Raw genomic sequence first — 15,181 nt, 5'->3', positions numbered from 1 at the left:
AAACAGTTTTTGTGAAGCAACTATTTCAGCTTAACTATGGATCTACTGTTGCAATATATTGATTCTGTCAAAATCTAGAGACAATGTTGAAATAAACCAGTAGTGCTACAGAAAGTCTCTGTGTAGTCATGATGTATTTGACAATTGGGTGTTACAATTCTCATGGTCAATTGCATCTCTTTCACAAAGTCTAGGGTTATGTTCACACTGAGGTTTTTTTTTTTGTCAATTTTGATACATGCAAAAAAGCTCTGTGAACATACCTCTATACTGTTAATAATAATTGGACACTGTCAAACTATACAAAGAAGGAATAACAAAAGTGACACAATGTATACTTCTAAGAATTGATGTTCCAGAATGGTAATGGCCTAAGTAGTGATGAGCGCAAGTGCTTGTTACTTGAGTTTGCGTAGGGTGCTCGGGTATGCACAGAGTATGCGGGTGCTTGAGTCACATGTTCGATTCCCAGCGCCCACATGTTTTGCTGCTGTTAGACAGCCACACAACATGCAGGGATTACCTGACAAACACAGGCAATCCCCGCATGTTTTGTGGCTGTCTAATAGCTGAGAAACATGCGGCCGCGGGGATTGAACATGTCACTCGAGCACCCGCAATACTCGAGTAACAAGCACTTGCGCTCATCACTGGTCCTAAGGAATACAAGTATTTGCTAATACACATGTTAGGAGTGGGGATTCAGTTTGGACAGAGTCAGAGACAGAATACATGACAATGAGTGCAGTGTTCTTTATTTCACATTAATTTAGAAAAAAATGGGAGGTTGTTATCAGCATGCTAGAACCTATTTCCATCCCTTTTTGGTCCATGTGGGAGTTTTTACAATTATAAAACACTAACCTGTTCAACTTCAAACCAATCATAAAACTATCAATGTGGCCTATCAAATTGCTAAATGGTGGTTACTTTATAGTATGAGTGCACGCCGGCCCCTGATTGTATGTTCCACTTACATTTTTAAACCACACCATCCACACAAAAAGGAAAATAAAAGTGGATGGGGATTTAATCCTGGATGCTCCCGATTCTGTATTTTTTGCCTTTCTATTCTGTTGGGTGTGTTGTTTGATAATGACAAAGGATAGCAGCTTCCAACAGGTGGCGCTATAGAGTTCAAGTCCTTTTCCTCTCTGTAGAGGCTATTTGCTTGTTTGAAAATAAGAATCTGACAGGAGCAGTCCATTTTATTTTTGTTCTTTGATTTGTTGTAGACAAAGTAGGAGCTGCTGTGACCATCCACACAATACACTGTATATTTTTAGGGTTAGTTCTTAAGCAAAGACTTATATAACAAGCAATTCTAAATATGAGACGCTCACCATCCTGCTCCTCTTCAACAAAGTTCTCGTACTCATTTCTCTGCTCCTCATAGTACTCTCTCCTGCGTTCATCTGCTGCCAGACTCTGGCGGTTCTCAGCTGGAACACAAGGAAAAAATTAAGGAAGGCATTGTACAGCAGGATCACATTGATTTAGATTTGCTCACTGAAAAGCCGAGGCATCTGTTTGGGCAAATGTTATAATTACTTAAATTCCACTCTTATAGCGATGGTGGGGCATCTGTTTGGGCTCCCATCGCCCACTACACTCCTTCCCCAAGCGCCAATGTGTTATCTTGCCAGCTGGGGGCCTCCATATTCATGAGCTTTGCATGACTCTGCCCCTACCACTAATTGGCAGGTTTCTGCCTATGCACAGTGTACACTGAAACCTGCCAATCAGTGATGAGGGCGGGGCTATACAGAGCTCAGCATTCAGAGAACGGGTAGATCTGCAATAGTTAAAACTGATTTTATCAAAACTTCAGTAAGCAACCCAGTAAGTGGCGCATCGTTTGAATCAGGCTCTCTGCACCTACATTATGCTGCTCTCAGATGGGGAAGCAAAAACATGGTGATAGATTTTGTTTAATTAGTGTTCACGGCAGATCCAAGTCTTATGATTTGAAAAGCCACATTTCACTATCCAACCTGTAGTTCCTACCATCACTGAGTAGCATTTATTCAGCTAATGGTCTGCCTGCAATAACATATTTAGGGTCTTTCAGACATTTCTGTTACTGGAGCAGTTGTCATTGTCCCTTGGCAAGGGGTCAAGGATAAGAGGATCAGGAAGTGCAAACTATATTTTGTAGTTTTAGGATCCTAAAATCCAGTTCAGATGTGGCAGATTTGTTAAGATTATGAAAAATGTGCTACAGTCCATCTTCTGCTTGTGTCATGTACACAGCTCAGTCTCAGTATGGACTTAGTAGAAAGTTTATGGGCCCCATACTCAGATGTGTAGACAGCTCATGTAGAAAATGCACAGTATATTGAGCAATCGGCAGGGGTCTAAGGCCCCAGACCTCTACCGATCTAAAGCACTTCCAAATGATTACTTTGGTTTGAAAATGTAAAAAAATGAGTTACTCTTAAGGTGGCATTTGATTTCCATAATGTGAATCCATATACTGGTGCCATTCCAGGCTTCACAGCAAGACTATCAAACCAGCATCATCAATCTCTATGATGACAATGTATCGTTTAAGGCTAAAAAAAAATATAAAAAATATTTGTTGTTGAATTGTATAACAGACTTATTTGAAACTACTTTATATAAATTGCCTATTCTATTTTAGACCTATATCCTAAAAATGATTGGATAACTGAAGCACCTGAAATGTGATCGCAACATTAACTATATGACGAGTGCACTTAAACATATACATTTTTTTTTGCCAAAAATAGGAAAATACAGTTTTTTTTGGGGCCCTAATATGTCTTCTCTACTCTTTGAGGAGACGTAGTGCTAAATAGTGGATTGTGTATGAAGCATCTTTAGGGGATGATAAATTAAAAGAATATGTCACATTGATATATTTCATAAAATGCTATTATTAATGTAATTAAAAAATAAGTCATTTTTAACTTATAATCCGTGTCCCTCTAAACTTATATTGTGAAATCAGATATGTAATTCTGACTTAATCATTACTGTGAAAAATAGGTCTTTAGGAAATAGACTGAACAGCGGAGGTGGACATACCGCCGATGCAGCCAATGCAGCGGCACCGGGGCCCGGAGGTGGAGGGAGGCCCCTGCAAGGTGGCTAATAATGAAGGCAATCTGGCCTATTCCTCAGAGCCCGAGGCTCCGGGGTCAATGGTGGAGGAGATGACTATGGGGATGGTGAGGGAGAACAATGATGAGGGTGGTGGAGATGACAATGATGGATGTGGGGGGGCAATGAGGGGCTGTGGGATTGGGATGGGAGTAAGGGGGACTTGTAACAGACTTATGAATAGGGGGAGGAAGACGTTAGATATGGATGTAAAATTAACTGGGTGGTGGAGGAGGGTGCCAAGTCCCTGATAGCATCCTCCCCCATCTCACAATTCATTATGACACTATCAGGGACTTAAAATTTATTGGGGAGTGGGAGAGGAGGGGGTAAGGTGTATAGGACACTTTATAATTAATTGAAAGGTGGGAGAAGATGCTGTCAGGGACTTGTAATAAATTGGGAGGTGGCGGAAGATTCTCAGTACCTGATAATGTCTTCTCCCACCCTCAAATTCATTATGATGTTATCAAGGACTTATAATGAATGGGGGGAGGCACAGGACAGGGACTAAGGCTATGGGGGGCGCACAGAACAGGGACTAAGGCTATGTGCATACGTTCAGGATTTGCAGGAGAAAATTCTGCTGCATATCCTAATGTGTTGGCAGGAAAACACTGCATAAACTACATTTTTTTTGCCATGTTTTTGACACGCTTTTGTTGCCTATTTCCCCCCACTCATTAGTGTGGGTGAAATACACCGCAAGAATTGACATTATGCAAATTTGAATCTGCTGCAAATCTGCAAGGAAAAAAATAAGCAACAGGTGCATGAGACTTCAGGGATCTCCTTTACTTTGCTTGTACTGTAAAACCTTGCATATTTTCTGTGTGCACATAGCTTTAAAGTTAATTGGGGAGAGTCACAGAGACTGAATAATTTATATTTATTGGGCAGTGGAGGTTGTAGTTAATAGGGGGCACAGTACTGCTTATCACTTTTTATTTTGATTACTTTAAGGCTAATAGCATGTTAATGGTGGGGTACATATCTGTATTCAGAGGCGCAGTGAGGGGAAGACGCATTTATGTATACAATATATGTGACCTTGTATTTTCAGGACTGTGACGATCATTGTGACAAGTCGTGGCTGGGAGATGTCGGCATGAAGGTCTGACCAGATGGAGAACAAACAGCAGAAAACGACTCTAATCAGGCGAGACGTCAGTGGTATGTTCCTAAATGTAAATATTATTCTGTATTACTTGGAGTTATAATGTTATCTGTAAATCCCTTAGGCTGCATTCTCACATTCGTGTCATATGTCCGTGTGCTGACAGATTTTTTTATCTGACGGCACACATACTCATAGAGTTTTATAAGTCCATTCACACATCCGTGAAAATCACTGACCCTCACGAATCTCATTCTCAGATCCAAGAATGTCCTATTCTGATCCGATTTTCAGGATGAAAAAAAGACATGCTCAATGCGTCATAAAAGCAGGCAGCACACTGAGACTGAACACGGATATAGGAATGTAGCATTATTATGTATAGTACAGTCCCTTAGTATATAGTGTACTCAGTTATGTATAGCGCCATCGTTGGTTACATAGTTTCATCTTTTATTACGTATAACACCCTCCCCTATTACGTACCATCTCTAGTGGTATATGGTGCCGTCCCTTATTATATAGCTTCCTCTGCTGTTATGTACAGTGCCGTCCCTTACATAGCATATTCTTGTTATTTTTGTTTTTTACTGCGTCCTCTTTTATTACATAGTTCTCTCTGGTTAGATATAAAATGACTATTGATGGAGCAGCAGAAGACCAGACCATCAGTCTCCTCCATCAGAAAAGAAGCTTTCCCATGCTCCATCAGCTGTCATTGCATTAAATATCTAATAAGAGAGGACGGTATGTAATAAAAAAAACAGGTACAAAATCTGATATGTAAGGAATGGTGCTGTACATAACAAGAGATGGCACTGTGTAATAAGGTTCGGTAATATACATAATAAATGAGACTATGTAGGATTTTATATATATATATATATATATATATATATATATTTATACATACATACATACATACATACACCGCGTTCAGAATTATTAGGCAAATGCGTATTTTGATCACTTTGATACTTTTTATACACGTTGTCCTACTCCAAGCTGCATAGGCTTGAGAGCCAACTACCAATTAAGTAAATCTGGTGAGGTGCATCTCTGTAATGAGGAGGGGTGTTGACTAATGACATCAACACCCTATATAAGGTGTGCTTAATTATTAGGCAACTTCCTTTCCTTTGGCAAAATGGGTCAGAAGAGAGATTTGACGGGCTCTGAAAAGTCCAAAATTGTGAGATGTCTTGCAGAGGGATGCAGCAGTCTTGAAATTTCCAAACTTTTGAAGCGTGATCACCGAACAATCAAGCGTTTCATGGCAAATAGCCAACAGGGTCGCAAGAAGTGTGTTGGCCACAAACGGCACAAAATAACTGTCCATGAATTGAGGAAAATCAAGCGTGAAGCTGCCAAGATGCCATTTGCCACCAGTTTTGCCATATTTCAGAGCTACAACGTTACTGGAGTTTCAAAAAGCACAAGGTGTGCGATACTCAGGGACATGGCCAAGGTAAGGAAGGCTGAAAAATGACCACCTTTGAACAAGAAACATAAGATAAAACGTCAAGAATGGGTCAAGAAATATCTTAAGAATGATTTTTCAAAGATTTTATGGACTGATGAAATGAGCGTGACTCTTGATTGGTCAGGTGGATGGGCCAGAGGCTGGATCAATAAAGGGCGGAGAGCTCCACTCCGACTCAGACGCCAGCAAGGTGGAGGTGGGGTACTGGTATGGGCTGGTATCAAAGATGAACTTGTGGGACCTTTTCGGGTTGAGGTTGGAGTGAAGCTCAACTCCCAGACCTACTGCCAGTTTCTGGAAGACAACTTCTTCAAGCAGTGGTACAGGAAGAAGTCGGTATCGTTCAAGAAAAACATGATTTTCATGCAGGACCATGCTCCATCACATGCATCCAACTACCCCACAGCGTGGCTGGCCAGTAAAGGTCTAAAAGAAGAAAAAATAATGACATGGCCCCCTTGTTCACCTGATCTGAACCCCATAGAGAACCTGTGGTCCATCATAGAATGTGAGATCTACAGGGAGGGAAAACGGTACACCTCTCGGAACAGTGTCTGGGAGGCTGTGGTGGCTGCTGCACACAATGTTGATTGAAAACAGATCAAGCAACTAACAGAATCTATGGATGGAAGGCTGTTGAGTGTCATCATAAAGAAAGGTGGCTATATTGATCACTAATTTTTTGTTTTTTGTTTTTGCATGTCAGAAATGTTTATTTCTAAATTTTGTGCACTGATATTGGTTTACCTGGTGAAAATAAACAAGTGAGATGGGATTATATTTGGTTTTTATTAAGTTGTCTAATAATTCGGCACAGTAATAGTTACCTGCACAAACAGTTATCCTCCTAAGATAGCCAAATCTAAAAAAAAAAAACACTCCAACTTCCAAAAATATTAAGCTTGGATATTTATGAGTCTTTTCGGTTGATTGAGAACATAGTTGTTGATCAATAATAGAAATAATCCTCTAAAATACAACTTGCCTAATAATTCTGCACACAGTGTGTGTGTGTATGTATGTATGTATATATATTAATATATGTGTGTATATATATATATATATATATATATATATATATATATATATATATATATATATATATCTGTAGCTTTGTCGCCATAAAAGGAGGGGGGGCCCATACACATTTCTTGCACTGGGGCCCCAAGCTGTCAATGTCCGCCCCTGCTGAACAGTACAACCAGATTCCTGCTCTTGGTTTTTTTGACAACTGTAGTAGCATCCTAAACATGTTCTGCCTCTAATACCTTGACCCAGTTTGAAGAAAATACCTGAAAAAGTATTTTCAGCCTGCATGAAAATGGCACACCCCTGTACAAGAGTCCCATTGTTTTGCAGAACATGAGATATTAGCAGGCCCTCCTTGGCAGGGAGCATTGGTACCCAAATTGTTCAATGACCAAATGACTAAAAAAAATTCTGATTTGATGAGGGAGGGACCAGATAATAGGGTGTATCTTGGGTACCACAAATTGCGTTCCTCCACTGTCCTGTAAAACAAATCTGCCTATGGTCATGCAATTGATAAATATTACCTGTGATAAAACCAATAATACAGGGGGTTACAAGTTCAGTATCTTTTGTCATGTGGGCCTGAGGATTGGTGACTGCTCTTACTATAACTAACATTTATTGTGGAACTGATACAAATGGATGCATTTCAAAGCAATCATATCAGTTTTTAACATATACGTTGTATCTGTTTGAATTCTCTTTGAGAGGGGAGGGATAGCAGATCATGTGATTGCCTTTTAGAGAACATATCAAAAAGCGGACATGCAAACGTAAGGCAATATGCTTGCCTACATTTTAATAGACATTAGGGTTTAAAAAAAATGAACCTTCCATTTTTTTTTTTACAGTGAGAGACCTATCAATCACCTGCAGCAGCTTTGGGAGTAGCCGGCCACAGGTGGCATCAGACAAGACACATCTCTGCCTGTGGTCCCTGGCCAAATCATTTAAGTATATTTTCTCTTAAAGAATAACCGCCATCTTCATTTTTATTTTAGCAGTAGTACATGTGAAAATAAAAAACTTTGTAATACATTTTATGAGCAAAATCTGCTACTTTCTTCTACTGGACTGATCTTTCACACTCAAAATTCTCAATTCCTGGGTAAAATCTGTGTTCAATGAAGACAGAATTTTACATTACTGAGATAGAATCTTATAAAAAAACAACTGCCATATCCTATGTAGACGGGAGGAGGGAGGAGCTCAGCCTCTAGCTTCTCCTACCACCCCCCCTCTACATAGAAGAGGGTAGTTGCTATTGATAGGATCTTAACTCAGTTACGTAAAAATCTGTATTCACTGAATACAGATTTTACCCAGGAATTGAGAATTTTCAGTTCTAGAGCAGAAAGAAGCAGATTTCTCTGATAAGATAAATTACAAAGTTGGTTCATTAGTTTATGAAATAAAACTTAAAATGATAGTTACACATTAAATGCTGGAGTGACAGGGCAACATGAATTAGGTGACAGGTTACCTTTAGGGATAAAACCACAGTAGATTGGATCAGTTTTTTTAAGGAATATAAACAGAAATATGTACAAAAATATGTCAAATGTATACTCATCTGACTTCCGTCTCACCCATTCTATTCTATGTAAATAACAACATATTGGTTTAAGTCTATATTTCTGATTCAAATGGATACGTCCAGGGCAAAACAAAAAAACGTAGTGTGAAACTAGCCTAAAAAACATTGCTTAAAAAAAAGTTCCTTTACGAAGTCTGCTGGAGATCAGAACATGCAGCTCGTCCTCTCCAGCAAACTGTTCCTATGAGACGAGAGTAAGGCGAGCTGAAGGAGAGAATACTAGAAGCTTCACTCTTTTCTCCGTGCTGCCCTGCACCTCCTGCAGCTGCCTGGTGCTGCCCAGCACATACCAGACACTTTCAGCTGCTCCGTTCAGTGCACGCATACTGTGAAAGGAAAAAGAGTCCTTCATTGTACAGAGTAATGAAAACAGCGCCAGAGGTGGAATACCTGACCGTTAAGGAAAAAAGTCTGTATGCGTATAGGATCATTAAGCTGTGAGATGATGTTAATATTTCCTGAATAATTGTTAATTAAATAAGAAAATTGAATAAACGTCTGTGTTATTCCTGTTGTTTTTTAGCAATTACTCAAGTTATAAGCAGGTCCAGTTTTAGCAAAGTAAGACCCTGGGCAAAAGTTTAAAGTGGGGCCCCAAATGCTCACACATTGCACCATCACACATAAATATTTACGCTGCATTTACATGCACTGAGTTCAGGCCATTAAACGAGCAGGATCAACAATATTGAAGTCCTTCTGTGCTTGTTTCCGGCCTGTTTACATCGGCTGAGGAAGAATGATGGGCACAGAACAATCATTAATAGATCAATCTGTCCCCATACAGTATCATGTTATCAGCAGCATATCTGCAGTTTGTACTAATCGATGTGCTGCTGAGAACATTGATTTTTGTTCTGGTATAAACAATCTAATCACCCAATAAACAGCAGCATTTTGCTCATTCTTTGGGCTTTTTCTGATGTTTACACCTATGGACTCCCATCTGTGCTACTGGCTATTTATAAATGAGGATTCTAAACACACACATATACACAAACTACATGTTACACACACATGTACATATACATAGAGCAGATACATGGATACACAGAGCACATACGTAAGTACAAATACATGTTTAAAGGGCACTTACATACAAATGCATGCATACACGGAGCACATACATATAGACACATGGAAGGAGCACATACATACTAACACATGGATGGATGGAGCACATATATACCGACACATGCATGGATGGAGCACATACCTACAGAGACATAGTATAATGGACCCCAGACAGCCCTACAAACAGTATAATGGCCCACACACAGCTTTCTACACAGCATGATAGACCCCACACAAACCTTCACACTGTATAATTGCTTACATACAGTATAATGGCCGTAACATAACCTTCCAAATATTATAATGGTCCCCACATTGCCTTCCATGCAGTATAATGGGCCCCACATTGCCTTCCATATAGTGTAATAGGCCCCACATTGCCTTTCATATAGTATAATGCGCCCCCATAGTCCTCCATATAGTATAATGCCCCCTCATAGTCCTCCATATAGTATATTGCATCCCCATAGTTCTCCATATAGTATAATGCACACCCCATAGTCCTCCATATAGTATACTGCACCCCATAGTCCTCCACATAGTATAATGCATCCCCATAGTCCTCCATATAGTATAATGCACCCCATAGTCCTCCATATAGTATAATGCACCCCATAGTCCTCCATATATTATAATGCACACCACATAGTCCTCCATATAGTAAAATGCACCCCATAGTCCTCCATATAGTATAATGCATCCCCATAGTCCTCCATAAAGTATAATGCACCCCATAGTGGGCATGGGCAGCACGGTGGCTCAGTGGTTAGCACTGCAGCCTTGCAGCACTGGGGTCCTGGGTTTAAATCCCACCAAGGAAAACATCTGCAAGGAGTTTGTATGTTCTCCGTGTTTGCATGGGTTTCCTCCGGGCTCTCCGGTTTCCTCCCACATTCCAAAGACATACTGATAGGGAACTTAGATTGTGAGCCCCAATGGGGACAGTGTCCATAATGCGCTGTTGAATTAATGGCGCTATATAAGTGAATAAAATAAATAAGTAGTCCTCCATATAGTATAATGCACAACACATAGTCCTCCATATAGTATAATGCACCCCATAGTCCTGCATATAGTATAATACACACCACATAGTCCTCCATATAGTACACTGCATCCCATAGTCCTCCATATAGTATATTGCATCCCATAGTTCTCCATGTAGGATAATACATGTCCATAGTCCTCCATATAGTATAATGCACACCACATAGTCCTCCATATAGTGTAATGCATCCCATAGTCTTCCATATAGTATAATGCACCCCATAGACCTCCATATAGTATAATGCATGCAACATAGGCCTCCATATAGTATCGTATAGTATCACTTTTATGGCATATAGTCACAGAATCTATCTTGATAACATTTATTTATATTACTCACTTATATAGCACCATTAATTCCACAGTGCTTTATAGATATTATTATCACTGTCCCGATTGGGGATTGCAATCTAAATTCCCTATCACTAAGTCTTTGGAGGGTGGGAGGAAACCCACACAAACACGAAGAGAACATACAAACTCCTTGTAGAAGTTGTACTTGGAGGGATTTGAACCAAGGACACCAGTGCTAACCACTGAGCCACCTCGCCGCTGTGAATTCACAGGTAGCCTAGCCGCTCATGTGCTACTCTCTTCTTTCTGGAATAATGGAGTCCTGCAAATTGAGGCGCACGCTTACAAGTCTTTCAAACCATGTAAATCTTTTTGTTCCCATCCTATCTTTGTATCCCTCCAATTTCAGGTGCCATAGTAATCAAAAGGAAAAAGGATGTGCCACAGGTGCTGTACTACAGAGGTCTTCTTCTTCCCTAGAAGCTTTTCCTTCCTGTTTACTGAGCCACCATAATGCAGCTGGGACTTTGTGTGCCCCTATACGGCCTCCATGTACTTGGATCGGCTGTGTGACTGAAGCCCAGGCATCAAAATAAATCTCATGTACTATGCTATCACTTGTCCTTACTGGGCTGTACTAAATAAATATAAACTCATTAATAGAAAAGAATACGTCGAATACGTCTAAGCTTGAGAGGCTTTTTGTCGTAAACATTTACAACATTTGGTTATCAGTATTAGAATAAAATCTACTAAACCAGATTCAGTCTTATAATCCAATGGCAACAAACAAATTCGGTCCTTTATGGTGACCCCAGGAAACCTAAAAAATTTCAAGGAAACCAGAGAGCAGAAAAATAAACATGGATCAAAAGCAAACACTCTCACCATTTATTTCATCCTGGGACTTAGTTGATCTCTTGCCACGTTTCTTGAAGAAGTTGGAGGCTTCAGATTCCTGCATGAAAATCTTCTTCAAGCCTGTGGAAGGATAGAGTGCACTTTAGTGGCTTTTAAGGTTTATATTCAGAACTAGAACACAACCGCTTACTAAGTTACTAAAATGGTGAAAAAATTCACTTGTTTCTGTCTTTTGTATCTAGTAGTCTGAATAGGATGTTTGTAAATTTGGGTGATTTTAATTTATTGGTGTATGTTGCATTCTAAGTATTATGTATGTGAACATTACTTACTTTCTTTCCTGTCTGCTGCCCCATCATCGCTGTTTCTTACTGCAGCACCTTCACTCACATGGAAAACTAGAAAGTAGGAAATTAGAGGGAAATCAAACAGGAGACATAACACTTTCATATGAAACCGGTTAACAAGTTGTACAATTAAGAAGTTCATGTACTGCGCTTTATAAAGACATGGTCAACTGTAAGGGTGGATTCACACAGGCTGAAATGTTACACTCCTGACAAATCTGCCAAAAAACCCACATGCTCTTGATTTTCCGCAGTATTTTAGCAAAATTATTAAGAGTTAAATCCGTGTCAGGGAGTAAAATTACTGTTCATGTGAATCTACACTAAGACTGTAAGTATGGTATAAGAAATGAAGCAACAATACAGATGTTATAATCCCATATACATCTATTACTCATGTCATCCATAATATATATGTGAATCACTTACTGTGGTTATTAGCACATAAACCTAACACTTTTTAGAAGTAAGCTGGTTTAAATAAAGATCTTATAAACTAGATATTCACTAATTTATCTGGTCGTTGTATTCTTTCATATATGATATAAACTACAGTAAGTATCTGGAATATAGATTGCATGGACTCCTCATCTGTATGAAGGTCCCACAATAAAACCCCTTATGTGTAGGAATGCCACAGTGTGTCAGAGAGACACCCTATACATATCACACAATTTATCACATAGACTCTTTGCATGTAAACATCCCATAATATATCAGATAGACCACTCACATATAAATACCATAATGTATCAGATATACCCCCGTCATATAAATCATCCCACAATGTATCAGATACACCCCCCCTCATATAAATTATCCCACAATGTATCAGATACACCCCCCCTCATATAAATTATCCCACAATGTATCAGATACACCCCCCTCAGATAAATCATCCCACAATGTATCAGATATACCCCCGTCATATAAATCATCCCACAATGTATCAGATACACCCCCCCTCATATAAATTATCCCACAATGTATCAGATACACCCCCCCCTCATATAAATCATCCCACAATGTATCAGATACACCCCCCCTCATATAAATCATCCCACAATGTATCAGATATAACCCCCGTATATAAATCATCCCACAATGTATCAGATACACCCCCCCTCATATAAATTATCCCACAATGTATCAGATACACCCCCCCTCATATAAATCATCCCACAATGTATCAGATACACCCCCCCCTCATATAAATCATCCCACAATGTATCAGATATAACCCCCGTATATAAATCATCCCACAATGTATCAGATATACCCCCGTCATATAAATCATCCCACAATGTATCAGATATACCCCCGTCATATAAATCATCCCACAATGTATCAGATACACCCCCCTCATATAAATCATCCCACAATTATCAGATATAACCCCGTATATAAATCACCCCACAATGTATCAGATACACCCCCCCTCATATAAATTATCCCACAATTTATCAGATACACCCCCGTCATATAAATCATCCCACAATGTATCAGATACACCCCCCCCTCATATAAATTATCCCACAATGTATCAGATACACCCCCCCCTCATATAAATCATCCCACAATGTATCAGATACACCCCCGTCATATAAATCATCCCACAATGTATCAGATACACCCCCCCCTCATATAAATTATCCCACAATGTATCAGATACACCCCCCCTCATATAAATCATCCCACAATGTATCAGATACACCCCCCCCTCATATAAATCATCCCACAATGTATCAGATATAACCCCCGTATATAAATCATCCCACAATGTATCAGATATAACCCTGTATATAAATCATCCAACAATGTATCAGATACACCCCCCCTCATATAAATCATCCCACAATGTATCAGATATAACCCCGCATATAAATCATCCCACAATGTATCAGATATAATCCCCGTATATAAATCATCCCACAATGTATCAGATATAACCCCGCATATAAATTATCCCACAATGTATCAGATACACCCCCCCTCATATAAATTATCCCACAATGTATCAGATACACCCCCGTCATATAAATCATCCCACAATGTATCAGATACACCCCCCCCTCATATAAATTATCCACAATGTATCAGATACACCCCCGTCATATAAATCATCCCACAATGTATCAGATAAATCCCTTATATGTAGACACATCGCACAATGCAACAAATTGACCTCTTATTGAGAGACATCACACAATGTATAAGACAATATATAAAGGTATACCCCTAATGTGTCAGACCTATCATATGCAGAAACACCACACAATATACAACATGGATCCCTCTTATGTAGTGTGATCATACAATGTATCAGATAAACTCCATATCTAAAGAATCATCACACAATGTACCAGGCAGACCCCTCATATGTAGGAAAACCGCACACTATATAAGCTATCAAATGCTAGATCACTACAGAATATATTAGACTTCATATTTGGGAGATATTAGGGTTTATTCTGATAAACCCTAATATCTTCCAGTATATCAGGTAAGCTGTTAGACGTGACAAATAATATACCCTCATATGTGGGAGCAACGACAAACAACATGTCAGGTAGCCCCTCATATGCAACAATACCACACAAAGTTTCAGACCCTCCAGACTCTGGATTTAGAAGATGGTTTTTACCTGCAAGAAGCACCAGTGTTGTTGCACCTGCCAAGAATAAAACTTGTTTCCAGCTCATCTTTGCAGAGATTTCTTGTCTTGTCTATGGGCTGCAAGGGACTGAGAAAAAGTTACAAATTCCTCATGTGTCAGATAGGAAGGTGAGGCAGGCAGCTGGAATCTAGGGAGGAGGAGGGGCATGGTCACTGGATACCTATGGACCCTGCAAGTCAACTATAATAATATACAACCAGCAGAGAGGACAAATAATCATAACTAATGTCAACTAAAAATCTTGTGTTCAGTGTTAAAAAAAAAAAAATTGCTTAGCCAGAGAAGATCAGCATATAATGTTTGGATGTGCGGACCATGTCTTTTATTTTACAGTTATGGCATATTACATAGTCTGGCCCCTCATTTTTTTTTCTTGATACCAGCACTCCACCCATTGTGTTTTTAAATTAGCAGGAGCCTTCCACAAATGTCCCGCCTATTTTGTTCTCAGCTTATCCTCTAAGACCACATGGAAGATGAATTTTTGAGATCAGTTCACTTGGTGTTAGTGCTGTGTGGCTGCCAT

At 39.5% G+C, this 15,181-nt stretch overlaps 1 protein-coding gene across 2 annotated transcripts in view; it reads right to left on the bottom strand.

Annotated features, from left to right (window-relative positions):
* Window positions 1-14,784, bottom strand: part of UCMA (upper zone of growth plate and cartilage matrix associated) — a 28,667-nt gene extending 13,883 nt beyond the window's left edge. Inside the window, exons 1-4 of one of the 2 annotated variants that reach the window (XM_073650732.1) lie at window positions 14,623-14,784; window positions 11,964-12,029; window positions 11,659-11,751; window positions 1,344-1,442 (exon numbers count right to left, since the gene is read on the bottom strand). In XM_073650732.1, the coding sequence (XP_073506833.1) occupies window positions 1,344-1,442; window positions 11,659-11,751; window positions 11,964-12,029; window positions 14,623-14,680 (316 nt within the window). In that variant the 5' untranslated portion in view covers window positions 14,681-14,784. Of the gene's footprint in view, window positions 1-1,343; window positions 1,443-11,658; window positions 11,752-11,963; window positions 12,145-14,622 lie in introns of those variants that run through there. The other variant, XM_073650731.1, reaches the window with a different exon arrangement.
* Window positions 14,785-15,181: the final 397 nt, after the last annotated feature.

This window comes from Phyllobates terribilis, unplaced genomic scaffold (assembly GCF_046119375.1).
Source record: "Phyllobates terribilis strain yellow unplaced genomic scaffold, ASM4611937v1 Scaffold_11__3_contigs__length_659146591, whole genome shotgun sequence".
NCBI classification, from domain to species: domain Eukaryota; kingdom Metazoa; phylum Chordata; class Amphibia; order Anura; family Dendrobatidae; genus Phyllobates; species Phyllobates terribilis.
The sequence above is the reverse complement of the archived record's forward strand: the minus strand, read 5'-3'. Positions and strand labels throughout refer to the sequence as shown.